This window comes from Nerophis lumbriciformis, linkage group LG37 (genome assembly GCF_033978685.3).
Source record: "Nerophis lumbriciformis linkage group LG37, RoL_Nlum_v2.1, whole genome shotgun sequence".
Lineage (NCBI taxonomy): Eukaryota > Metazoa > Chordata > Actinopteri > Syngnathiformes > Syngnathidae > Nerophis > Nerophis lumbriciformis.
The window spans coordinates 6,654,118-6,681,870 of NC_084584.2; the positions used below are offsets into that span (position 1 = coordinate 6,654,118).

General features: G+C 39.4%; 1 protein-coding gene across 1 annotated transcript in view; it reads left to right on the forward strand.

The window, feature by feature from the left end:
• The window catches only part of dchs1b (dachsous cadherin-related 1b), a 204,410-nt gene that overhangs the window by 16,865 nt on the left and 159,792 nt on the right, over nt 1-27,753 (forward strand). Inside the window, exons 2-4 of the mRNA XM_061931586.1 lie at nt 17,482-18,307; nt 18,385-18,582; nt 18,698-19,471. Of these exons, the coding sequence (XP_061787570.1) occupies nt 17,482-18,307; nt 18,385-18,582; nt 18,698-19,471 (1,798 nt within the window). The remainder of the gene's footprint in view (nt 1-17,481; nt 18,308-18,384; nt 18,583-18,697; nt 19,472-27,753) is intronic.

Below are 27,753 nucleotides of genomic sequence, written 5' to 3' on the forward strand. Positions count from 1 at the left end.
TAACTTAAACATGCTAACAGTTAGCATGTTTCACATACCAAGTTATATGACTAAGGTGTATGGCTGTGGAAATATAGAAAAAAGTGTAAAATTTGCAAAAAATAAGTTAGCACTTTAATGTAAGCGGGCTAGCATGTTAACGGGTAACAAGTGTCACATACCAAGTTATATGACTCTAGGGTAAACGGTTGCAAAATTAGCTCAAAAAGCTAGCACATTAATGTTAGCATGCTAGCATGCTAATGTAAACATGCTAACAGTTAGCATGTTTCACATACCAAGTTATATGACTAAGGTGTATGGCTGCGGAATTATAGAAAAAAAGTGTAAAATTTGCAAAAAATAAGTTAGCACTTTAATGTAAGCGGGCTAGCATGCTAACGTTAGCACGCTAACGGGTAACAAGTGTCACATACCAAGTTATATGACTCTAGGGTAAACGGTTGCAAAATTAGCTCAAAAAGCTAGCACATTAATGTTAGCACGCTAACTTAAACATGCTAACAGTTAGCATGTTTCACATACCAAGTTATATGACTAAGGTGTATGGCTGTGGAATTATAGAAAAAAGTGTAAAATTAGTAAAAAGATAAGTTAGCACTTTAATGTAAGCGGACTAGCATGCTAACGTTAGCACGCTAACGGGTAACAAGTGTCACATACCAAGTTATATGACTCTAGGGTAAACGGTTGCAAAATTAGCTCAAAAAGCTAGCACATTAATGTTAGCATGCTAGCATGCTAATGTAAACATGCTAACAGTTAGCATGTTTCACATACCAAGTTATATGACTAAGGTGTATGGCTGCGGAATTATAGAAAAAAGTGTAAAATTGGCAAAAAATAAGTTAGCACTTTAATGTAAGCAGGCTAGCATGTTTACGGGTAACAAGTGTCATATACCAAGTTATATGACCCTAGGGTAAACGGTTGCAAAATTAGCTCAAAAAGCTAGCACATTAATGTTAGCATGCTAATGTAAACATGCTAACAGTTAGCATGTTTCACATACCAAGTTATATGACTATGGTGTATGGCTGCGGAAATATAGAAAAAAGTGCAAAATTTGCAAAAAATAAGTTAGCACTTTAATGTAAGCGGGCTAGCATGTTAACGGGTAACAAGTGTCACATACCAAGTTATATGACTCTAGGGTAAATGGTTGCAAAATTAGCTCAAAAAGCTAGCACATTAATGTTAGCACGCTAACGTAAACATGCTAACAGTTAGCATGTTTCACATACCAAGTTATATGACTAAGGTGTATGGCTGCGGAAATATAGAAAAAAGTGTAAAATTTGCAAAAAATAAGTTAGCACTTTAATGTAAGCGGGCTAGCATGCTAACTTTAACACGCTAACGGGTAACAAGTGTCACATACCAAGTTATATGACTCCAGGGTAAACGGTTGCAAAATTAGCTCAAAAAGCTAGCACATTAATGTTAGCATGCTAGCATGCTAATGTAAACATGCTAACAGTTAGCATGTTTCACATACCAAGTTATATGACTAAGGTATATGGCTGTGGAATTATAGAAAAAAGTGTAAAATTAGTAAAAAAATAAGTTAGCACTTTAATGTAAGCGGACTAGCATGCTAACGTTAGCACGCTAACAGGTAACAAGTGTCACATACCAAGTTATATGACTCTAGGGTAAACGGTTGCAAAATTAGCTCAAAAAGCTAGCACATTAATGTTAGCACGCTATCTTAAACATGCTAGCAGTTAGCATGTGTCACACACCAAGTTATATGACTAAGGTGTATGGCTGCGGAAATATAGAAAAAAAAGTGTAAAATTTGCAAAAAATAAGTTAGCCCTTTAATGTAAGCGGGCTAGCATGCTAACGTTAGCACGCTAACGGGTAACAAGTGTCACATACCAAGCTATATGACTCTAGGGTAAACAGTTACAAAATTAGCTCAAAAAGCTAGCACATTAATGTTAGCACGCTAACGTAAACATGCTAACAGTTAGCATGTTTCACATACCAAGTTATATGACTAAGATGTATGGCTGCGGAATTATAGAAAAAAGTGTAAAATTTGCAAAAAATAAGTTAGCACTTTAATGTAAGCGGGCTAGCATGCTAACGTTAGCACGCTAACGGGTAACAAGTGTCACATACCAAGTTATATGACTCTAGGGTAAACGGTTGCAAAATTAGCTCAAAAAGCTAGCACATTAATGTTAGCATGCTAATGTAAACATGCTAACAGTTAGCATGTTTCACATACCAAGTTATATGACTAAGGTGTATGGCTGTGGAATTATAGAAAAAAGTGTAAAATTAGTAAAAAAATAAGTTAGCACTTTAATGTAAGCGGACTAGCATGCTAACATTAGCACGCTAACAGGTAACAAGTGTCACATACCAAGTTATATGACTCTAGGGTAAACGGTTGCAAAATTAGCTCAAAAAGCTAGCACATTAATGTTAGCACGCTAACTTAAACATGCTAACAGTTAGCATGTTTCACATACCAAGTTATATGACTAAGGTGTATGGCTGCGGAATTATAGAAAAAAGTGTAAAATTTGCAAAAAATAAGTTAGCACTTTAATGTAAGCGGGCTAGCATGTTTACGGGTAACAAGTGTCACATACCAAGTTATATGACTCTAGGGTAAACGGTTGCAAAATTAGCTAAAAAAGCTAGCACATTAATGTTAGCACGCTAACGTAAACATGCTAACAGTTAGCATGTTTCACATACCAAGTTATATGACTAAGGTGTATGGCTGTGGAATTATAGAAAAAAGTGTAAAATTAGTAAAAAAATAAGTTAGCACTTTAATGTAAGCGGGCTAGCATGTTAACGGGTAACAAGTGTCACATACCAAGTTATATGACTCTAGGGTAAACGGTTGCAAAATTAGCTCAGAAAGCTAGCACATTAATGTTAGCACGCTAGCATGCTAACGTAAACATGCTAACAGTTAGCATGTTTCACATACCTAGTTATATGACTAAGGTGTATGGCTGCGGGATTATAGAAAAAAGTGTCAAATTTGCAAAAAATAAGTTAGCACTTTAATGTAAGCGAGCTAGCATGTTAACGTTAGCACGCTAACGGGTAACAAGTGTCACATACCAAGTTATATGACTCTAGGGTAAACAGTTGCAAAATTAGCTCAAAAAGCTAGCACAATAATGTTAGCACGTTAACGTAAACATGCTAACAGTTAGCATGTTTCACATACCAAGTTATATGACTAAGATGTATGGCTGCGGAAATATAGAAAAAAGTGTCAAATTTGCAAAAAATAAGTTAGCACTTTAATGTAAGCGGGCTAGCATGTTAACGGGTAACAAATGTCACATACCAAGTTATATGACTCTAGGGTAAACGGTTGCAAAATTAGCTAAAAAAGCTAGCACATTATTGTTAACACGCTAGCATGCTAACGTAAACATGCTAACAGTTAGCATGTTTCACATACCAAGTTATATGACTAAGGTGTATGGCTGCGGAATTATAGAAAAAAAGTGTAAAATTTGCAAAAAATAAGTTAGCACTTTAATGTAAGCGGGCTAGCATGCTAACTTTAACACGCTAACGGGTAACAAGTGTCACATACCAAGTTATATGACTCTAGGGTAAACGGTTGCAAAATTAGCTCAAAAAGCTAGCACATTAATGTTAGCATGCTAGCATGCTAATGTAAACATGCTAACAGTTAGCATGTTTCACATACCAAGTTATATGACTAAGGTGTATGGCTGTGGAATTATAGAAAAAAGTGTAAAATTAGTAAAAAAATAAGTTAGCACTTTAATGTAAGCGGACTAGCATGCTAACGTTAGCACGCTAACGGGTAACAAGTGTCACATACCAAGTTATATGACTCTAGGGTAAACAGTTGCAAAATTAGCTCAAAAAGCTAGCACATTAATGTTAGCATGCTAGCATGCTAATGTAAACATGCTAACAGTTAGCATGTTTCACATACCAAGTTATATGACTAAGGTGTATGGCTGTGGAATTATAGAAAAAAGTGTAAAATTAGTAAAAAAATAAGTTAGCACTTTAATGTAAGCGGACTAGCATGCTAACGTTAGCACGCTAACAGGTAACAAGTGTCACATACCAAGTTATATGACTCTAGGGTAAATGGTTGCAAAATTAGCTCAAAAAGCTAGCACATTAATGTTAGCATGCTAATGTAAACATGCTAACAGTTAGCATGTTTCACATACCAAGTTATATGACTAAGGTGTATGGCTGTGGAATTATAGAAAAAAGTGTAAAATTAGTAAAAAAATAAGTTAGCACTTTAATGTAAGCGGACTAGCATGTTAACGTTAGCACGCTAACAGGTAACAAGTGTCACATACCAAGTTATATGACTCTAGGGTAAACAGTTGCAAAATTAGCTCAAAAAGCTAGCACATTAATGTTAGCATGCTAGCATGCTAATGTAAACATGCTAACAGTTAGCATGTTTCACATACCAAGTTATATGACTAAGGTGTATGGCTGTGGAATTATAGAAAAAAGTGTAAAATTAGTAAAAAAAATAAGTTAGCACTTTAATGTAAGCGGGCTAGCATGTTAACGGGTAACAAGTGTCACATACCAAGTTATATGACTCTAGGGTAAACGGTTGCAAAATTAGCTCAAAAAGCTAGCACATTAATGTTAGCATGCTAACGTAAACATGCTAACAGTTAGCATGTTTCACATACCAATTTATATGACGAAGGTGTATGGCTGCGGAAATATAGAAACAAGTGCAAAATTTGCAAAAAATAAGTTAGCACTTTAATGTAAGCGGGCTAGCATGCTAACGTTAGCACGCTAACGGGTAACAAGTGTCACATACCAAGTTATATGACTCTAGGGTAAACGGTTGCAAAATTAGCTCAAAAAGCTAGCACATTAATGTTAGCATGCTAATGTAAACATGCTAACAGTTAGCATGTTTCACATACCAAGTTATATGACTACGGTGTATGGCTGCGGAAATATAGAAAAAAGTGCAACATTTGCAAAAAATAAGTTAGCACTTTAATGTAAGCGGGCTAGCATGCTAACTTTAACACGCTAACGGGTAACAAGTGTCACATACCAAGTTATATGACTCTAGGGTAAACGGTTGCAAAATTAGCTCAAAAAGCTAGCACATTAATGTTAGCATGCTAGCATGCTAATGTAAACATGCTAACAGTTAGCATGTTTCACATACCAAGTTATATGACTAAGGTGTATGGCTGTGGAATTATAGAAAAAAGTGTAAAATTAGTAAAAAAAACAAGTTAGCACTTTAATGTAAGCGGACTAGCATGCTAACGTTAGCACGCTAACAGGTAACAAGTGTCACATACCAAGTTATATGACTCTAGGGTAAACGGTTGCAAAATTAGCTCAAAAAGCTAGCACAATAATGTTAGCATGCTAATGTAAACATGTTAACAGTTAGCATGTTTCACATACCAAGTTATATGACTACGGTGTATGGCTGTGGAAATATAGAAAAAAGTGTAAAATTTGCAAAAAAATAAGTTAGCACTTTAATGTAAGCGGGCTAGCATGTTAACGGGTAACAAGTGTCACATACCAAGTTATATGACTCTAGGGTAAACGGTTGCAAAATTAGCTCAAAAAGCTAGCACATTAATGTTAGCACGCTAACGTAAACATGCTAACAGTTAGCATGTTTCACATACCAAGTTATATGACTATGGTGTATGGCTGCGGAAATATAGAAAAAAGTGCAAAATTTGCAAAAAATAAGTTAGCACTTTAATGTAAGCGGGCTAGCATGTTAACGGGTAACAAGTGTCACATACCAAGTTATATGACTCTAGGGTAAACGGTTGCAAAATTAGCTCAGAAAGCTAGCACATTAATGTTAGCACGCTAGCATGCTAACGTAAACATGCTAACAGTTAGCATGTTTCACATACCTAGTTATATGACTAAGGTGTATGGCTGCGGGATTATAGAAAAAAGTGTCAAATTTGCAAAAAATAAGTTAGCACTTTAATGTAAGCGAGCTAGCATGTTAACGTTAGCACGCTAGCGGGTAACAAGTGTCACATACCAAGTTATATGACTCTAGGGTAAACAGTTGCAAAATTAGCTCAAAAAGCTAGCACAATAATGTTAGCACGTTAACGTAAACATGCTAACAGTTAGCATGTTTCACATACCAAGTTATATGACTAAGATGTATGGCTGTGGAATTATAGAAAAAAGTGTAAAATTAGTAAAAAAATAAGTTAGCACTTTAATGTAAGCGGACTAGCATGTTAACGTTAGCACGCTAACAGGTAACAAGTGTCACATACCAAGTTATATGACTCTAGGGTAAACAGTTGCAAAATTAGCTCAAAAAGCTAGCACATTAATGTTAGCATGCTAGCATGCTAATGTAAACATGCTAACAGTTAGCATGTTTCACATACCAAGTTATATGACTAAGGTGTATGGCTGTGGAATTATAGAAAAAAGTGTAAAATTAGTAAAAAAAATAAGTTAGCACTTTAATGTAAGCGGGCTAGCATGTTAACGGGTAACAAGTGTCACATACCAAGTTATATGACTCTAGGGTAAACGGTTGCAAAATTAGCTCAAAAAGCTAGCACATTAATGTTAGCATGCTAACGTAAACATGCTAACAGTTAGCATGTTTCACATACCAATTTATATGACGAAGGTGTATGGCTGCGGAAATATAGAAACAAGTGCAAAATTTGCAAAAAATAAGTTAGCACTTTAATGTAAGCGGGCTAGCATGCTAACGTTAGCACGCTAACGGGTAACAAGTGTCACATACCAAGTTATATGACTCTAGGGTAAACGGTTGCAAAATTAGCTCAAAAAGCTAGCACATTAATGTTAGCATGCTAATGTAAACATGCTAACAGTTAGCATGTTTCACATACCAAGTTATATGACTACGGTGTATGGCTGCGGAAATATAGAAAAAAGTGCAACATTTGCAAAAAATAAGTTAGCACTTTAATGTAAGCGGGCTAGCATGCTAACTTTAACACGCTAACGGGTAACAAGTGTCACATACCAAGTTATATGACTCTAGGGTAAACGGTTGCAAAATTAGCTCAAAAAGCTAGCACATTAATGTTAGCATGCTAGCATGCTAATGTAAACATGCTAACAGTTAGCATGTTTCACATACCAAGTTATATGACTAAGGTGTATGGCTGTGGAATTATAGAAAAAAGTGTAAAATTAGTAAAAAAAACAAGTTAGCACTTTAATGTAAGCGGACTAGCATGCTAACGTTAGCACGCTAACAGGTAACAAGTGTCACATACCAAGTTATATGACTCTAGGGTAAACGGTTGCAAAATTAGCTCAAAAAGCTAGCACATTAATGTTAGCATGCTAATGTAAACATGCTAACAGTTAGCATGTTTCACATACCAAGTTATATGACTACGGTGTATGGCTGCGGAAATATAGAAAAAAGTGCAACATTTGCAAAAAATAAGTTAGCACTTTAATGTAAGCGGGCTAGCATGCTAACTTTAACACGCTAACGGGTAACAAGTGTCACATACCAAGTTATATGACTCTAGGGTAAACGGTTGCAAAATTAGCTCAAAAAGCTAGCACATTAATGTTAGCATGCTAGCATGCTAATGTAAACATGCTAACAGTTAGCATGTTTCACATACCAAGTTATATGACTAAGGTGTATGGCTGTGGAATTATAGAAAAAAGTGTAAAATTAGTAAAAAAAACAAGTTAGCACTTTAATGTAAGCGGACTAGCATGCTAACGTTAGCACGCTAACAGGTAACAAGTGTCACATACCAAGTTATATGACTCTAGGGTAAACGGTTGCAAAATTAGCTCAAAAAGCTAGCACAATAATGTTAGCATGCTAATGTAAACATGTTAACAGTTAGCATGTTTCACATACCAAGTTATATGACTACGGTGTATGGCTGTGGAAATATAGAAAAAAGTGTAAAATTTGCAAAAAAATAAGTTAGCACTTTAATGTAAGCGGGCTAGCATGTTAACGGGTAACAAGTGTCACATACCAAGTTATATGACTCTAGGGTAAACGGTTGCAAAATTAGCTCAAAAAGCTAGCACATTAATGTTAGCACGCTAACGTAAACATGCTAACAGTTAGCATGTTTCACATACCAAGTTATATGACTATGGTGTATGGCTGCGGAAATATAGAAAAAAGTGCAAAATTTGCAAAAAATAAGTTAGCACTTTAATGTAAGCGGGCTAGCATGTTAACGGGTAACAAGTGTCACATACCAAGTTATATGACTCTAGGGTAAACGGTTGCAAAATTAGCTCAAAAAGCTAGCACATTAATGTTAGCACGCTAGCATGCTAACGTAAACATGCTAACAGTTAGAATGTTTCACATACCAAGTTATATGACTGTAGAGCTGTGGAATCATAGAAAAAAGTGTAAAATTTGCCAAAAAAAAGTTAGCACTTTCACATTAGCATGCTAACAGCTGGTCCGGGTCCGGGTCCAAAGTAACCAAAAAGGCCGGGAATCAAAGACAGGTCGCTATATTGTCCTTTTGACTTGACAATCAGCTGTTCCTTAGACTGCCACCAGAGGGAGCCGGACAGAGTTCGTCCCCAGGACAGGGAGACCGGTGTGTGGACACTTTCCGAGACCGGAACACATGGTTCCTCAACGCCGCGGCGTCTTCGCTCTTTCCATCTGCTCCGACCTCCCGTGAGGACGCTCGGTGGGCGTGTTTGGCCCCCGCTCGTCCGGCTAAAGTCCGCTCGGGTCCGCGTCCAAAGCGGAATCAAAAGGAATGCGCGCGTGCAGACGGCGGCTGGCTGCGGGCGTTGCGAGGCCTTCCAGATGTTGGGGTCAGCGACCGTGGCGTAGGAGCCGGTGTCCGTGTCCCTCCTCCCGTCCCCCGGAGGAGCCATAGACCTTGTTAATCTGTCCTCCTCAGGGGGCTCGTAAACTACTGCACGCGGTCACGGTCAGAGGGAAGGCGAGTTCATTGGATATTAAATCACAGCGTTTTATTTGCTCGGGTGTGGATTTCAGGAAGCATCAACAAAAGTATTTTTTCAAATTAAAAGTCTTTTATAACCGGACAGGGGACATATTCGCGAGCTTAGCCGTTGTATGAGCGTTTGTCCCAGTCAGTCCGGTTCCACGGCAACGTCCCAATGCAAGTGGAGATAAATGGATTCATAATTCCCCAAAAATACATCAAATATTTAAGTTTTACTTCTTAATAAGAATCCATTAAAAAGAAAAACTAAAAAAATTCTAGGCCATTTCCAAGAAACCAGAAGTTGCTTTCCTGAGCAATTAATCATTCAGAACCTGATGGGAACTGAAATAAGCATAAGAAACCATACAGGAAAGAAGTTGTGCCGTTAGCTTGACGCTAACATACAATGGACTATCCCATTGACAGGCTAATGAAAATTAGCATCGCGACAATTTTAAACTCGTATAAAGAGGGACAAAATTGACATAAAACAGAGTTCGCATAACTAATGTTCCCGTACCTGGGAATCGATACCGGTACCAATTTTCGGTAAAGTTTAAAAAAAATCTACAGTATTTAGATCACAGGTCAAGTGACAAGACTGAATTTCAAATTAATGAATGAATGAATCAATTCTTCATTATTTATAATACAACAATAATAATATATGTATTATTATATATAAAAATATTTTATTATTATTATTATTATTATATTTATTTATTTTATTAAATCTTTATTATTTGATGAATTAATCGTATTTAATCGAATACAAAACACCAATTTAGATCATTGGACTGGATTTTAGTTAAATTAATTGATTCATATTTTTTTAAATTATTAATTTATTTTAACTGTTATTAATAACAAAAAATAATACATGTAATATTATATATACAATATTATTATTTTGTTACTATTTATTCATGTTCTTATATATTTATTATTTAATGGATTAACTTACAAAATAATAATATATGTTATATCATATATACAATATTATTATTTAGTTATTTTATTATACATTTATTATTTTATGAATTATTTTTATTTAATTGAAAAAAAACAATTTAGATCACAGGTCTAGTGACAAGACTGAATTTCAATTTAATGAATGAATGAATCTATTCTTCATTATTTATAATACAACAATAATAATATATGTATTATTATATGTAAAATATTATTTTATTATTATTATTGTATTTATTTATTTCATTAAATCTTTATTATTTGATGAAATAATAGTATTTAATTGAATACAAAACACCAATTTAGATCTTTGGACTAGATTTCAATTAAATTAATTGATTCATAATTTTTTAAATTATTAATTTTACTGTTACCAAAAACAAAAAATAATACATGTAATTTTATATACACAATATTATTATTTTGTTACTATTTATCAATGTTGTTATATATTTATTAGTTAATGAATTAAGTTTATTTATTTACATTTAATTCAGTTTAGATCATAGGTCAAATGACAAAACTGAACTTCAATTTAATTAATTAATTAATTTAATTGTATTTGTTGTATTATTAACAAACAGGAAAGAAGTTGTGCCGTTAGCTTGACGCTAACATACAATGGACTATCCCATTGACAGGCCAATGAAAATTAGCATCGCGACAATTTTAAACTCGTATAAAAAGGGACAAAATTGACATAAAACAGAGTTCGCATAACTAATGTTCCCGTACCTGGGAATCGATACCGGTACCAATTTTCGGTACTTCTCTGTGTGTAAATAAATACACATTGTTTTTGATAATAAAATATTTTTCTTTTATTGCAACATTTAAAATGAGCTGAATAAGATAACTGCTGTCAAATATTTCTGAATCTAGTCTTTTGTTGCGCCCTAGAAAGTGTTAATAAGTAAGTATGTAAGTAAGGTTCTCATTACGCACCAGCTGTTTGATTGTAACGTACATCTTAGTTGTAGTTTTCCTTAACACATTAGGAGCATTTTTGTTAATGCTTCCTGAAATTTGATGGGAACTGAAATAAGCATAAGAAACCATACAGGAAAGAAGTTGTGCCGTTAGCTTGACGCTAACATACAATGGACTATCCCATTGACAGGCTAATGAAAATTAGCATCGTGACAATTTGAAACTCGTAAAAAAAGGGAACAAAATTGACATAAAACAGAGTTTGCATAACTAATGTTCCCGTACTTGGGAATCGATACCGGTACCAATTTTCGGTACTTCTCTATGTGTAAATAAATAGTGTAGTCTGTTCCAAAAAAGACGGAAAACGGAAGCAATTTCTCCCCCAAGAACTAATAAAAATCTTTCCCAAGTGTTGTTCGCATTATATCCCGTTAAGCAAGTACACAAATACACACGTGAAGTACAGGAACATGTAAGGAGCATGTTTAATCCACAACACAGCCTGGTGGGAACTAAAAAGCATAAGAAACCATACAGGAAAGAAGTTGTGCCGTTAGCTTGACGCTAACATACAATGGACTATCCCATTGACAGGCTAATGAAAATTAGCATCGTGACAATTTGAAACTCGTAAAAAAAAAGGGAACAAAATTGACATAAAACAGAGTTCGCATAACTAATGTTCCCGTACCTGGGAATCGATACCGGTACCAATTTTCGGTAAAGTTTAAAAAAATCTACAGTATTTAGATCACAGGTCAAGTGACAAGACTGAATTTCAATTTAATGAATGAATGAATCAATTCTTCATTATTTATAATACAACAATAATAATATATGTATTATTATATATAAAAATATTTTATTATTATTATTATTATTATATTTATTTATTTTATTAAATCTTTATTATTTGATGAATTAATCGTATTTAATCGAATACAAAACACCAATTTAGATCATTGGACTGGATTTTAGTTAAATTAATTGATTCATATTTTTTTAAATTATTAATTTATTTTAACTGTTATTAATAACAAAAAATAATACATGTAATATTATATATACAATATTATTATTTTGTTACTATTTATGTTCTTATATATTTATTATTTAATGGATTAACTTACAAAATAATAATATATGTTATATCATATATACAATATTATTATTTAGTTATTTTATTATACATTTATTATTTTATGAATTATTTTTATTTAATTGAAAAAAAACAATTTAGATCACAGGTCTAGTGACAAGACTGAATTTCAATTTAATGAATGAATGAATCTATTCTTCATTATTTATAATACAACAATAATAATATATGTATTATTATATGTAAAATATTATTTTATTATTATTATTGTATTTATTTATTTCATTAAATCTTTATTATTTGATGAAATAATAGTATTTAATTGAATACAAAACACCAATTTAGATCTTTGGACTGGATTTCAATTAAATTAATTGATTCATAATTTTTTTAATTATTAATTTTACTGTTACCAAAAACAAAAAATAATACATGTAATTTTATATACACAATATTATTATTTTGTTACTATTTATTAATGTTGTTATATATTTATTAGTTAATGAATTAAGTTTATTTATTTACATTTAATTCAGTTTAGATCATAGGTCAAATGACAAAACTGAACTTCAATTTAATTAATGAATTTATTTAATTGTATTTGTTGTATTATTAACAAACAGGAAAGAAGTTGTGCCGTTAGCTTGACGCTAACATACAATGGACTATCCCATTGACAGGCCAATGAAAATTAGCATCGCTTGTATAAAAAGGGACAAAATTGACATAAAACAGAGTTCGCATAACTAATGTTCCCGTACCTGGGAATCGATACCGGTACCAATTTTCGGTACTTCTCTGTGTGTAAATAAATACACATTGTTTTTGATAATAAAATATTTTTCTTTTATTGCAACATTTAAAATGAGCTGAATAAGATAACTGCTGTCAAATATTTCTGAATCTAGTCTTTTGTTGCGCCCTAGAAAGTGTTAATAAGTAAGTATGTAAGTAAGGTTCTCATTACGCACCAGCTGTTTGATTGTAATGTACATCTTAGTTGTAGTTTTCCTGCATTTTTGTTAATGCTTCCTGAAATTTGATGGGAACTGAAATAAGCATAAGAAACCATACAGGAAAAAAGTTGTGCCGTTAGCTTGACGCTAACATACAATGGACTATCCCATTGACAGGCCAATGAAAATTAGCATCGTGACAATTTGAAACTCGTATAAAAAGGGAACAAAATTGACATAAAACAGAGTTTGCATAACTAATGTTCCCGTACTTGGGAATCGATACCGGTACCAATTTTCGGTACTTCTCTATGTGTAAATAAATAGTGTAGTCTGTTCCAAAAAAGACGGAAAACGGAAGCAATTTCTCCCCCAAGAACTAATAAAAATCTTTCCCAAGTGTTGTTCGCATTATATCCCGTTAAGCAAGTACACAAATACACACGTGAAGTACAGGAACATGTAAGGAGCATGTTTAATCCACAACACAGCCTGGTGGGAACTAAAAAGCATAAGAAACCATACAGGAAAGAAGTTGTGCCGTTAGCTTGACGCTAACATACAATGGACTATCCCATTGACAGGCTAATGAAAATTAGCATCGTGACAATTTGAAACTCGTAAAAAAAGGGAACAAAATTGACATAAAACAGAGTTCGCATAACTAATGTTCCCGTACCTGGGAATCGATACCGGTACCAATTTTCGGTAAAGTTTAAAAAAATCTACAGTATTTAGATCACAGGTCAAGTGACAAGACTGAATTTCAATTTAATGAATGAATGAATCAATTCTTCATTATTTATAATACAACAATAATAATGTATGTATTATTATATATAAAAATATTTTATTATTATTATTATTATTATATTTATTTATTTTATTAAATCTTTATTATTTGATGAATTAATCGTATTTAATCGAATACAAAACACCAATTTAGATCATTGGACTGGATTTTAGTTAAATTAATTGATTCATATTTTTTTAAATTATTAATTTTACTGTTATTAATAACAAAAAATAATACATGTAATATTATATATACAATATTATTATTTTGTTACTATTTATTTATGTTCTTATATATTTATTATTTAATGGATTAACTTACAAAATAATAATATATGTTATATCATATATACAATATTATTATTTAGTTATTTTATTATAAATTTATTATTTTATGAATTATTTTTATTTAATTGAAAAAAAACAATTTAGATCACAGGTCTAGTGACAAGACTGAATTTCAATTTAATGAATGAATGAATCTATTCTTCATTATTTATAATACAACAATAATAATATATGTATTATTATATGTAAAATATTATTTTATTATTATTATTGTATTTATTTATTTCATTAAATCTTTATTATTTGATGAAATAATAGTATTTAATTGAATACAAAACACCAATTTAGATCTTTGGACTGGATTTCAATTAAATTAATTGATTCATAATTTTTTAAATTATTAATTTTACTGTTACCAAAAACAAAAAATAATACATGTAATTTTATATACACAATATTATTATTTTGTTACTATTTATTAATGTTGTTATATATTTATTAGTTAATGAATTAAGTTTATTTATTTACATTTAATTCAGTTTAGATCATAGGTCAAATGACAAAACTGAACTTCAATTTAATTAATGAATTTATTTAATTGTATTTGTTGTATTATTAACAAACAGGAAAGAAGTTGTGCCGTTAGCTTGACGCTAACATACAATGGACTATCCCATTGACAGGCCAATGAAAATTAGCATCGCTTGTATAAAAAGGGACAAAATTGACATAAAACATAGTTCGCATAACTAATGTTCCCGTACCTGGGAATCGATACCGGTACCAATTTTCGGTACTTCTCTGTGTGTAAATAAATACACATTGTTTTTGATAATAAAATATTTTTCTTTTATTGCAACATTTAAAATGAGCTGAATAAGATAACTGCTGTCAAATATTTCTGAATCTAGTCTTTTGTTGCGCCCTATACAGTGTTAATAAGTAAGTATGTAAGTAAGGTTCTCATTACGCACCAGCTGTTTGATTGTAACGTACATCTTAGTTGTAGTTTTCCTTAACACATTTGGAGCATTTTTGTTAATGCTTCCTGAAATTTGATGGGAACTGAAATAAGCATAAGAAACCATACAGGAAAGAAGTTGTGCCGTTAGCTTGACGCTAACATACAATGGACTATCCCATTGACAGGCTAATGAAAATTGCATCGTGACAATTTTAAACTCGTAAAAAAAGGGAACAAAATTGACATAAAGCAGAGTTTGCATAACTAATGTTCCCGTACTTGGGAATCGATACCGGTACCAATTTTCGGTACTTCTCTATGTGTAAATAAATAGTGTAGGCCGTTCCAAAAAAGACGGAAAACAGAAGAAATTTCTCCCCCAAGAACTAATAAAAATCTTTCCCAAGTGTTGTTCGCATTATATCCCATTAAGCAAGTACACAAATACACACGTGAAGTACAGGAACATGTAAGGAGCATGTTTAATCCACAACACAGCCTGGTGGGAACTAAAAAGCATAAGAAACCATACAGGAAAGAAGTTGTGCCGCTAGCTTGACGCTAACGTACAATGGACAATCCCATTGACAGGCTAACTGAAATTAGCATCGCAACAATTTCAAATTCGTACAAAAGGGGAATAAAATTGACATAAGACAGAGTTCGCATAACTAATGTTCCCATACCTGGGAATCGATACCGGTAACAATTTTCGGTACTTCTCTATGTGTAAATAAATAGTGTAGTGCGTTCCGAAAAAGACGGAAAACGGAAGCAATTTCTCCCCCAAGAACTAATAAAAATCCAATTAAATGGGATGTTTGCAACCTCAATGCAGCTGCTGCAAGGGTGCTAACTTCCCCAAGTGTTGTTAGCATTATATCCCGTAAAGCACGTAAGTGAAGTGAAGTGAATTATATTTATATAGCGCTTTTCTCTAGTGACTCAAAGCGCTTTACATAGTGAAACCCAATATCTAAGTTACATTTAAACCAGTGTGGGTGGCACTGGGAACAGGTGGGTAAAGTGTCTTGCCCAAGGACACAACAGCAGTGACTCGGACGGCGGAAGCGGGGATCGAACCTGCAACCCTCAAGTTGCTGGCACGGCCGCTCTACCAACCGAGCTATACCGCCCCACACCTACGTGGGGCGGTATAGCTCCATTGTGACCAGGGCTTCCTCTCCCTGTACGCAGATCATGTGTGTTTTGCGCCAAGAAGCGTAAAATGTTCATTAATGAATAACAGGGGGCTTCAGATGACAATTTTACCGCAAACGTATACTTAGCCCCTTCCTGCTCCGTTACTGATAGGAATATATTTGGACATTTTTGCCACTGTCCCTCGTGGCACGCAGCTTTGTAAGGTAGGAGTACTGGAGTCGGTTCACAAGAAAGAAGGAAGGTTTGGAAATTTGCTGAGAGTGCTAAGCAATGAGCTAAAAGCCCGAAATATCAACTTGATGTCCAGCGCAGGTTCCTAAAGTGTTCCGGAGCGAGGTTAACCAATGTTCCTGGTTCACGTGAACTCGATGCTTCAAACTCCTCATTTCCATTGAGTCCAGACTTGAAGACCACCGTGTCCAACAATTTGTCACGGACTTTGGCCTTCCAAGAGCCGAATGCTTACAATCAAGCCCAGCAATCGGCTGCTAGCCTCAGCTGGACGTCAGGATTCTTTGCGCAGCAGATGTGCGGACATTCCTCGTGCCAACCGACTCGAATCATACGAGCGCCGTGGGAGGTGCGGTGCGATGACTCCAACACCTGCAACGCGTCGACCCGTTTTAAAATGATATTAACAAGTTGTCGTCCATTAAGTCCCTGAAGTCATCACTGCATCATCATCAGGCTGCTGGATCTCCACGCTTGAAGTCCATGAGGAAGGAGTTATGGGCTGGGATGGTTCCCTTCATCGCGGGATGTTTTGAAAAGTTACACGGCTAATAAATCTCCCCGCATAAACATGAGAAGGAAGAACCCAAACGGTTGCTCTCATCTTGAACGGCGTGTAAATATTTGAAGGGCCGAGCTGTATATCTGCTGCGAAACCCCTTTGGAGTGGATGATAAACACGGCCGCAGATAAATCCTCCGTGTTGGATGTTTGACACGCGTTGATGTTTTCCTGCTCGAGTTTAGGAGTTGACCAGGCACACGATCCATCGCTGTCAGCAAGGCCATTTCACGCGAAAAAGGATCGAGCCGTGACGTTACGCCACGAGGACGAAGGCGGTGGATGCCCGCGGTCTTTATTGTGCTTCTCTTGGGACTTCACAACCGTCTTGCTTTGATCGGTCCAAAAAGTTCCTGCTCAATAAATCATGACATTTTTGATAAATATTCTTTATTATTGCATTCGCATCGCGGACAGATTTAGAGTTTCGATTCCACGCTCGGGCGGACGCACCTGATCCATCCAGAATGTTCTGTCTGAAATGTTTTATGACGCAAATCCCTTTGATACAGTTTCTGGTTTGTGTCTTATTGTGTGTCCCAGGTGTAGCCGAGCCATGTATTGCAGAAGAGAAGGGTCGAGATGGCGGCCCGGCGGACTGTCTTTGCGCTCAGGCCTTTGCAGATGGTGGCGGCCGCTCATCGCTATGGTCCTGCTTCAATCGTCCGCTGTCCTCGGTGCGCTGGAGCTGCAGCTGGACGAGGAGCAGCCAGCGGGGACCATCGTCGGGGACATTAGTGCCGGGTTGCCGGCCGGTGAGACAGCGAGTCTTTATTTCATCTCGGACCACGAGGGAACAGGTGTGGGGAGTGATCTCAACATCGATGAGACCACGGGGATCATAACCACGGCGCGACGCTTGGACCGCGAGCAGAGGGACCACTACAGTTTCATTGCTGTGACTATGACGGGTGTCACCATTGAGGTGTCAATCAGCATCAATGATATCAACGACCATGAGCCTACGTTCCCTAAAAAGAAAGCTGTACTCAAAATCCCAGAGCACACGGCAGAGGGGACGAGGTTTTCCTTGGAGCCAGCGACCGACGCGGACAAGGACCAGCTGACCACGCAAGGCTACAGTATTCGAGAGGGTAATGTGGGACAGGTGTTCCGTCTGGAGACGAAGAGAGCTGCCAACAAGGTGCTTTATCTGGACTTGGTTGTCAGCGGACTGCTGGACAGGGAGAAACGCTCGTCGTACCTTTTAGTCTTGGAGGCCTTTGATGGGGGCTCTCCCAGGAGGGTGGGGTCCATGAACCTGGAAGTGGCTGTGACTGACATAAATGACCATGCGCCGGTCTTCAACCAGAGCAGATACCATGCTATCATTTCAGAAAGCCTCCCACAGGGAAGCAGCATCCTGCAGGTGAGCTCGTCATCACTTCATGAGGCGTGTGTCCTGAAACAGGTAGACTAACAGACTTGTTTTGGTTATTTGTGCAGGTGTTTGCAGCAGATGAGGACGAAGGTGACAATGGTCTGGTGCTTTATGAGATCAACCGGCGTCAGAGTGATCCTGACCGCTACTTCGTCATGGACCTCAAGTCTGGAGTCATCACCCTGAACAGACCACTGGACTATGAGCTGAAACGAGTGCATGAACTGGTTGTCCAGGCCAGGGACAACGCGAGCCAGCCCGAGGTACTGCACCGCTTACATCATGGCTGAGGTCATCCTTTCTACACTCAGCCTCAGATGACGTAATCTCCATGAACAAATGAAGATAAATGACATGTTCTTCATCTCCTTTTCCCAGGTGACCAACGCTTTTGTCACAATACATGTGCGTGACTACAATGACAACCAGCCCACCATGACCATCATCTTTCTCAGTGAAGATGGCTCTCCGAGGATCTCCGAGGGGGCCCAGCCGGGTCAGTACGTGGCCCGCATATCTGTCACCGACCCCGACTATGGAGAGTACGCCAACGTCAACGTCTCCCTGGAGGGGGGCGATGGAAAGTTTGCTCTCACAACAAAGGACAGCATCATCTACCTGATTTATGTGGACCAGGTGTTGGACAGGGAGGAGAGAGATTCTTATGACCTCAGGGTGATGGCCACAGACTCTGGCACGCCCCCCCTCAGGGCGGAGTCGTCTTTCACCATCCAGGTGACGGACGTAAACGACAACCCCCCTCTGTTTGACCAGCAGGCCTACAAACAGACCATCCCAGAGGTCGTCTATCCAGGCTCGTTTGTTCTTCAGGTTACTGCCCGTGACAAAGACCAGGGCCCCAACGGGGAAATTAGATACAGCCTCCTGAAGGGGAAAAACTCTCACTCCGACTGGTTCTCCATTGACCCGGTCACGGGGATCATTACCACGGCGACGGCCTTGGATTTTGAATCAGAGCCTGCGCCCAGCGTGACCGTGGTCGCAATAGACAGCGGACGGCCGCCGCTGTCCTCTACGGCTCAAGTGGACATCGTGCTACAGGACGCTAACGACAACACACCTGTGTTCTCCAGGAGCTTCTACAATGCCTCCGTCAAGGAGAACACACCAGCCGGGACCTGCTTCCTGGAGGTAAGTCAGTTTCTATGTTGTTTTCTTGCAGCCTTTCAGCGTGCCTTTCAACCAGACCGTCGGTATCGTGTCATGACGTCTCGGTTGCTGGAGTTCTTGTGTTTTAGGAGAGAACTCTGCTCGGGCCAGCTGGCTATGAGACAACTCTTTCTTGGCCCTTTTTAGGAAGTTTTCTGCTTAAACTTACAAATGTTTTGGATTAAATGACTCAAATTTGGATAACATCTGAATTAGATTTGGAAAAAAAACACAATATGGATGATTGGAGTCTTTGGTTTTGGGGATAACTAGTCGGATCCACAAACCTTTGATTTCAGCCGCAACACTTGAATTGCGAGTGATTCCGAGGTATTCTGGCTCCAGCTGAGACGGCCTTGCTTCCTAATCATCACGGGTGGTTCTACAATTGTCAATAAAGTTCACTTCACTCGTTCCGGCACGTTTTTCAAGGTCGGATCAGGTCCGAGCCAAGATTCTAAACAGGCTTCCTGCAGAGGCCGTGACTTTTAGGATAATAACAGTGGAATTCATCTCTCAGGAGTTTTCCCTCCTTTCATTCTCGACTACTTAGTGTGTCACTCTCTTTCAAATTCTTCTAGCCTTCTCTCAGCCGCCGCGCACAAACGTGTTGCTAGAGCGTAGGAAACACCTTATCAGCTCTAAAGTCGTTTGAAAAGTGTTGTAGTGTTTATGCTGCTGCGGCACAAAGGACTTATTTATTTCATGGTTTCCTCGCTTTCCTGAACCCCCCCCTCCCCTCTCTTCCTTCAAATATTTCCCAGGCAGCTCTTGTTTGCGTGTGCGTGTGTGGACTTGGTCTAAGGTAGAGGTCATGAGAATGGCCTCCATTGGTTTGCTGTTGGAAATGAACCAAGGCATTGGATGTAAGCTGTAAATAATTGTTGACTAAATGCTGAATGAGCTGACACGATTACGACTTAGTCTTTTTTTCAAGGAAAGTATTTTGCCTGTGGCATGGCTCAAACTTTGCTGGTATTGTGTCAATTGCAGTGATTCTCAGGAGTCCCACCACCAGACGTCAGCAGAAAATAATGTGGAAGGAGTAGCCAGAGAAACACAACTCTTAATCAATCAATTAATTGGCTTGGACTTAAGTCCATTGTTGTCTATGAAACATTTCCACTGAATCAGGAAACGGGCGCGGAGCGGCTTCACCGTGGAAAGGCATGTTCTGTCTCCGTCGTGCAGTGAAACAGCACAGACTTTGATGAGGTCTTGCGAATCCGCGCATAAGCACATGTTAAGGGAAGGAGTAATAAAGCGAACCACAAAACGTTTATTCTGTCCTAGAGAAGCAGACGCAAACTCGATCCTGCCTTGATAAACCACTTTATACAACAGTAACATCATCCCTGGCGAGCTTGTCACACAACCGGTCCTCTGCTTTCCCGGTCTCTGTAGCTGATTGTTGACACAAGCCCCATGTCCCCATTTAGCTGTACATTATTCTTTAATTTTGGGTCCTCCAGAATCAGCATGTCCTCATCCATTTGTGTCAACAAGATGAAATTAAGTCTGAAAACCTTAGACAAGTTGACTTCAAGTCCGTCGCCGCCCATTAGGACCTTTCAAAGTGTCAAATATGATCTGCCTTGAAGACAGAGTATTTTAATTGGAAACTTAACCTGATACTTTAGTTTGTTTTTGTGCATAGCTTCCTGTCCAACAGCAGCAGATTTTAGCTAAATTGAACGGATTTGTTGCGGTGTCCGACAAAAATAGAAACTCTGCGCATATTTAGCGGCGGAATGCGGAACGCGGAACGGCATGTCGGTGACGTTCCGGGTGCGGTGGAAACTGACACATTGACTTTAGTAAAAACGGAAAACGCGCGCCAGTCTGCGGACGTTTCATATTCAGTGGAAAATTCGGGGTGACGTGATTCAAACATGCAACCTTCTGATCTGGAATCAGACGTGCAATATACCAGGGGTGTCAAAAAAAACAACAACCATCCATCCATCCATCCATCCATCTTCTTCCGCTTATCCCAGGTCGGGTCGCGGGGGCAGCAGCCTAAGCAGGGAAGCCCAGACTTCCCTCTCCCCAGCCACTTCGTCCAGCTCCTCCCAGGGGATCCCGAGGCGTTCCCAGGCCAGCCGGGAGACATAGTCTTCCCAACGTGTCCTGGGTCTTCCCCGTGGCCTCATACCGGTCGGACGTGCCCTAAACACCTCCCTAGGGAGGCGCTCTGGTGGCATCCTGACCAGATGCCCGAACCACCTCATCTGGCTCCTCTCGATGTGGAGGAGCAGCGGCTTTACTTTGAGCTCCCCCCGGATGACAGAGCTTCTCACCCTATCTCTAAGGGAGAGCCCCGCCACCCGGCGGAAGAAACTCATTTCGGCCACTTGTACCCGTGATCTTGTCCTTTCGGTCATAACCCAAAGCTCATGACCATAGGTGAGGATGGGAACGTAGATCGACCGGTAAATTGAGAGCTTTGCCTTCCGGCTCAGCTCCTTCTTCACCACAACGGATCGATACAGCGTCCGCATTACTGAAGACGCCGCACCGATCCGCCTGTCGATCTCACGATCCACTCTTCCCTCACTCGTGAACAAGACTCCGAGGTATTTGAACTCCTCCACTTGGGGCAAGATCTCCTCTCCAACCCGGAGATGGCACGCCACCCTTTTCCGGGCGAGAACCATGGACTCGGACTTGGAGGTGCTGATTCTCATCCCAGTCGCAAAACAACAACAAAAAAGATTATTGGCGATATTTATTTATGACGATTCTTATTCAATAAAAAAAAATCAAAAATGTATTTCAAAAATGAAATACAATAATTTTTGTAATCTGTCCTGTCCAGCCACTCAGACAAATCATATTGTTGATGGAGATGATCTATATCTGCTGTACAGATTTACTTTAGAAAAGAGAAGTGTCGGATTCTTCTCTTGTTGCCCTATTTATTTGAAGTAAAATAGAAATTGGCACAGGGGTTAGTCCTTCTGTACGGCTCGGAAACATGGCCGCTGAATAACATCCTAGCGGCCAGGCTAGATGGCTTTGATTCCAGAGCCCTCAGGAGGATAGAAGGCATCACGTGGAGCCAGCATGTCACCAACAAGACCCTAAGAGAGCTAACCCAACAGCTCCCAGCCTCTCGCCTCGCAGCAATGCGGCGAGTGCGCTGGTATGGCCATGTCATCCGCCTGCCGGGGGAACACCCCACGCGCAAAATCCTGGACTTCAAACCGCAGCGAGCTGGCTGGAGACGCCCTAGAGGCGCCCCCAGGACTCGCTGGCTGGATGTATTAGCCCAGGACCTTAAGGCCTGCAATGTGACTATGGCACAAGCTCAACACCTTGCCCACAACAGACCCAGATGGAGAGACCTGGTTGCTATGGTCGGCTCTACGCGCCTTGAAGTGCAAGAGGACTAAGTAAGTAAGTAAGGTTAGTACTTGTGCCTCACAATACGAAGGTCCTGGGTTCGATCCTGGGCTTGGGATCTTTCTGTGTGGAGTTTGCATGTTCTCCCCGTGACTGCGTGGGTTCCCTCCGGGTACTCCGGCTTCCTCCCACCTCCAAAGACATGCACCTGGGTATAGGCTGGTTGGCAACACTAAAATTGGCCCTAGTGTGAATGTGAGTGTGAATGTTGTCTGTTTATCTGTGTTGGCCCTATGATGAGGTGGCGACTTGTCCAGGGTGTACCCCGCCCTCCGCCTGTGTGCAGCTGAGATAGGCTCCAGCAACCCCTGCGACCCCGTAAGGGACAAGCGGTAGAAAATTGATGGATGGATAGAAATTGATCAGGGCGGTTTATCTAATTTATGGATAAATCTAATCGCTACCCCAAAGTAGCCCAAAGATTCCCAGCCCCAGTGTATACCGTCGCTTCACAAGGTCCAGCTTGCGCGAGCAGGTCATCACTCAAGATCAGTCGGAAGTTCGATTGGAACATGATTGATTAAGGTTTTTAAGCCTGAATAGGGAATTCTCTAGGGTCGAGCCCTGAGGGACTCTTGTGTGTATAGCATGGTCGCTTTTCCAAGAATCTCAATTCAGCAGGACACTGTATGCTTTAAAAAACGGCCCGTCAATTGTTGCAACTCTCAAAAGGTGCCCGGCGATCTTGACATGATTTGAGCACGCAATTAGACGCGCTACCGTTGCGTCACAAAGGTCTGGTAGATCATCACTCGTCTTAACCCGGCACACGATCAATGGTCAATGGTTAGAATTAGAATATGATTGATTACAAGGTTTTGCAGCCTTAAAAAACCTAAATAGCTCATCCTCTACACTTTCAAAGATGGTGTTCTATGAGTAGAGAATGCAGTAGAGCGAATTAGTTTAGCAGGGTAGGTTGTCCCTGTATTGTAACTTTACTTGCTTACTATATGTATTTTTCACAAGATTGGTTTGTTGTACCTAGGGATGTCCCGATCCGATATTTGGATCGGATCGGCTGCCGATATTTGCAAAAAAATGCGTATCGGCAAGGCATGGGAAAATGCCGATCCAGATCCAGTTTAAAAAAAAAACTCCGGTCCGTGTTTTCCAACGCACCTATTTAAATAATACATTCCACTTTCCTGCTGCTCCTAATTTCCGTTCCGCATTTTCCAGCACACCTTCAACACATCCACAGGTCTGTGGATTCTCACGCAGTTGCTTTTAGCTGCTGGCATTACACGACAGGCTCTTCTCACTCTTTCCTGTGTCTCCCTCTCACAGACAGCAAGCGCACCTTCTTACACACGTCACATACTGTCACGTCATACGTCACATACTGTCACGTCATACGTCACACACGTATACGCCCTCTTCGAGCAGAGAGGTAGCAGCATGGCTAACGTTAGCTGTGATGCTAGCGCAGCCGTGCGAGCAACGCTCCCTCTAAGGTGCTCGCTTGTGCAATTGCGCACTGTTTAAGCGTCCTCTGCGCATAGCAATTATATGCCACGCACAAAATCTAATAAAAAAATAAGCGCATAACAATTTTCGACACACGGACACGACAGAGAAAACAGTTTTCGTCATCATTGTTCAAATATTGTGACGTCTGTCGAGACGCTTATCTCCATTCGGTGCCACACGTCCACACCATCAAAATGCCGAGGCAAAAATGTCCACATCAACACCGTATGAAAAAATTAGCGATTTTTTTAGTTGTGATTTCCTTCTCTGCATGAAAGTTTAAAAGTAGCATATATTAATGCAGTATGAAGAAGAATGTTTTAATGTAGACATGCAAGCCTTGAAAGAACATTTTGAAAATCAAGACTACATTTCCTGCAAATGGGTGCATTTCTACCCTATATTTTAACTTTAGATTTATTCTCATATCAAACTCTTTTGGCTGTCTTTTTGACACTTACATCCGGCGCCCCCCTCCACACCCTGGATTATAAATAATGTAAATAATTCAATGTGATTATCTTGTGTGATGACTGTATTATGATGATAGTATATATCTGATAGTATATATCTGTATCATGAATCAATTTAAGTGGACCCCGACTTAAACAAGTGGAAAAACTTATTGGGGTGTTACCATTTAGTGGTCAATTGTACGGAATATGTACTGCACTGTGCAACCTACTAATAAAAGTCTCAATCAATCAATCAAAACACATAAAATCATCATACTGCTGTGATTTAATGCATCAAGTGTTCATTCAAGGCTAAGGCAAAATATCGAGATATATATCGTGTATCGCAATATGTCCTTAAAATATCGCAATATTAAAAAAAGGCCATATCGCCCAGCCCTAGTTTCAATGATGCCATTTCTGTTTGTCATGCATAATTTTGTCTATTTTGTGTTTATCCTTGAATAAACAGGTCAGTTTCTTGTTACCAACCATTGTGTATTATTCAAACTCCCCTAATTCAGCTGGCTAGTTGTTATCAAGAGTACTAAAACCATTTTCAACATGATTCTGACAACTAAGTAGGCTAAATAACTTTAAACTTTAATACATGCTCGGATAGGCCAGTATCGGTATCGGATCGGAAGTGCAAAAACAATATCGGTATCGGATCGGAAGTGCAAAAACCTGGATCGGGACATCCCTAGTTGTACCTGACTGGTAGTAAAAATCCATAAAACGTTGCAACGTGATTTGAACACCCAATCTTCTGATATGGGATTGGAGGCTCTACTGTTGGGCCACAACGTCTAAGCCGAAAGGTGGGTAGACGGATCAGTACTTAGTCGGATGAGTGGGTGATTGTGAAGTTCTAATCATAAATAGCAAACCCCTAGGATGGAGCCATGGGGAACTTCTGTGTTATGTTCAATGAAGGAAATATGTTGAATGCGTCTAGCATGCTAACTTGTCCCCGAATCTAGCAAAAACAGTTTTTTTTGCTTCTTACTGGTCTAGCTATACCTGTTTTACAAGTTTAATGTGTCGGTCACCCAGGATGGGTCTGTGACGTGATCCGAAAATAAAACATTGTCATCTGGAGTCAAACGCGCTACCGTGAATGGTCAGTCTGAAAGCCGATTGAAATATGATCGATTTGTAAGTTTGTAAGAACAAACAGCAAATGTTTGAAGATATATGTAAGAATTTAACCAGACATGCTCCTTACTTGTTGAGCTACGTTTGTTTTTTTGCACACTCGCAGTTGTTGCAAATCCGAAAGTTGCTTGGTGACCCTAACGGGGTTTGTACACGCAACGTTCTGATCCGGAGTCAGACATGCTACCATTGCGCCATGCCCGTCTCTCATCCCGAACAGAAGGCAAGGACCGAACCACCCGGGTTTACAATGGTGCCGTGACCCGGATGAGTCTTCTTTGATTAGGAATTTGATTGATTATTAAGTTTTTTTCAAGCCTAAATAACAAATCCTCTAGGACAGAGCCCTGGAGGACTCCAGTATTAACTGTTATATGTGTAGAGAATTCAATAGAGTGCAGTGGAGAAGAAGACATTTGTTTAGCATGCTCGCTTGTCCCTAAATCTGAATTTAACAAGACATGCTCCTTACTGGTCTTGCTACGTCTGTTTTTTTCCACAAGTTTGGTGTGGAGTATCGCAGCCGAGTGTGAAGCGACTGGGATGGGAATCAGCACCTCCAAGTCCGAGTCCATGGTTCTCTCCCGGAAAAGGGTGGAGTGCCATCTCCGGGTTGGGGAGGAGATCTTGCCCCAAGTGGAGGAGTTCAAGTACCTCGGAGTCTTGTTCACGAGTGGGGGAAGAGTGGATCGTGAGATCGACAGGCGGATCGGTGCGGCGTCTTCAGTAATGCGGACGCTGTATCGATCCGTTGTGGTGAAGAAGGAGCTGAGCCGGAAGGCAAAGCTCTCGATTTACCGGTCGATCTACGTTCCCATCCTCACCTATGGTCATGAGCTTTGGGTCATGACCGAAAGGACAAGATCACGGGTACAAGCGGCCGAAATGAGTTTCCTCCGCCGAGTGGCGGGGCTCTCCCTTAGAGATAGGGTGAGAAGCTCTGTCATTCGGGGGGAGCTCAAAGTAAAGCCGCTGCTCCTCCACATCGAGAGAAGCCAGATGAGGTGGTTCGGGCATCTGGTCAGGATGCCACCCGAACGCCTCCCTAGGAAGGTGTTTCGGGCACGTCCGACCGGTAGGAGGCCACGGGGAAGACCCAGGACACGCTGGGAAGACTATCTCTCCCGGCTGGCCTGGGAACGCCTCAGGATCCCCCGGGAGGAGCTGGACGAAGTGGCTGGGGAGAGGGAAGTCTGGGCTTCCCTGCTTAAGCTGCTGCTCCCGCGACCCGACCTCGGATAAGCGGAAGAAGATGGATGGATGGATGGATGGTGTGGAGTTAGCTGGCAGGAACTTACAAGTCGCCTGTGACCTTGACGTGGTTCAAAACTTCAGACGCCAGTTTCTAGCTGCCGAGTTTTTACAATTTCGCCACGTTTCACTTCCTGTAGCTGTCTCTCTACTTTTTTGTACATCTTGGAAAATACTATACAAGAAATTTGGCCATGCACTGTCACAAGTACTGTATAGGTACAGTGGGTGTCTATAGGTGTACCTCGAGGTTCAATATGAATTACTAATGTTCCCTCCTCAGGACTTCCATGTGAAAAAAAAATCCCAAACTGTTAAAAATGAAATATGAGAGCAGAACCCTTCAATGCACCAACCCGGTGACAAGACATTGGGTAATGAAGGCCAGCCAGTGTGGCTGGGCCATAAAAAATAAAGCCAGAAAGCAAGGACCAAACCACCCGGGTTTACGTTGGTGCCGTGACCCGGATGAGAGTGAAGTTTAAGGGGCTAAGTGTAAAAAAGGTCAGGACCATCTGTATG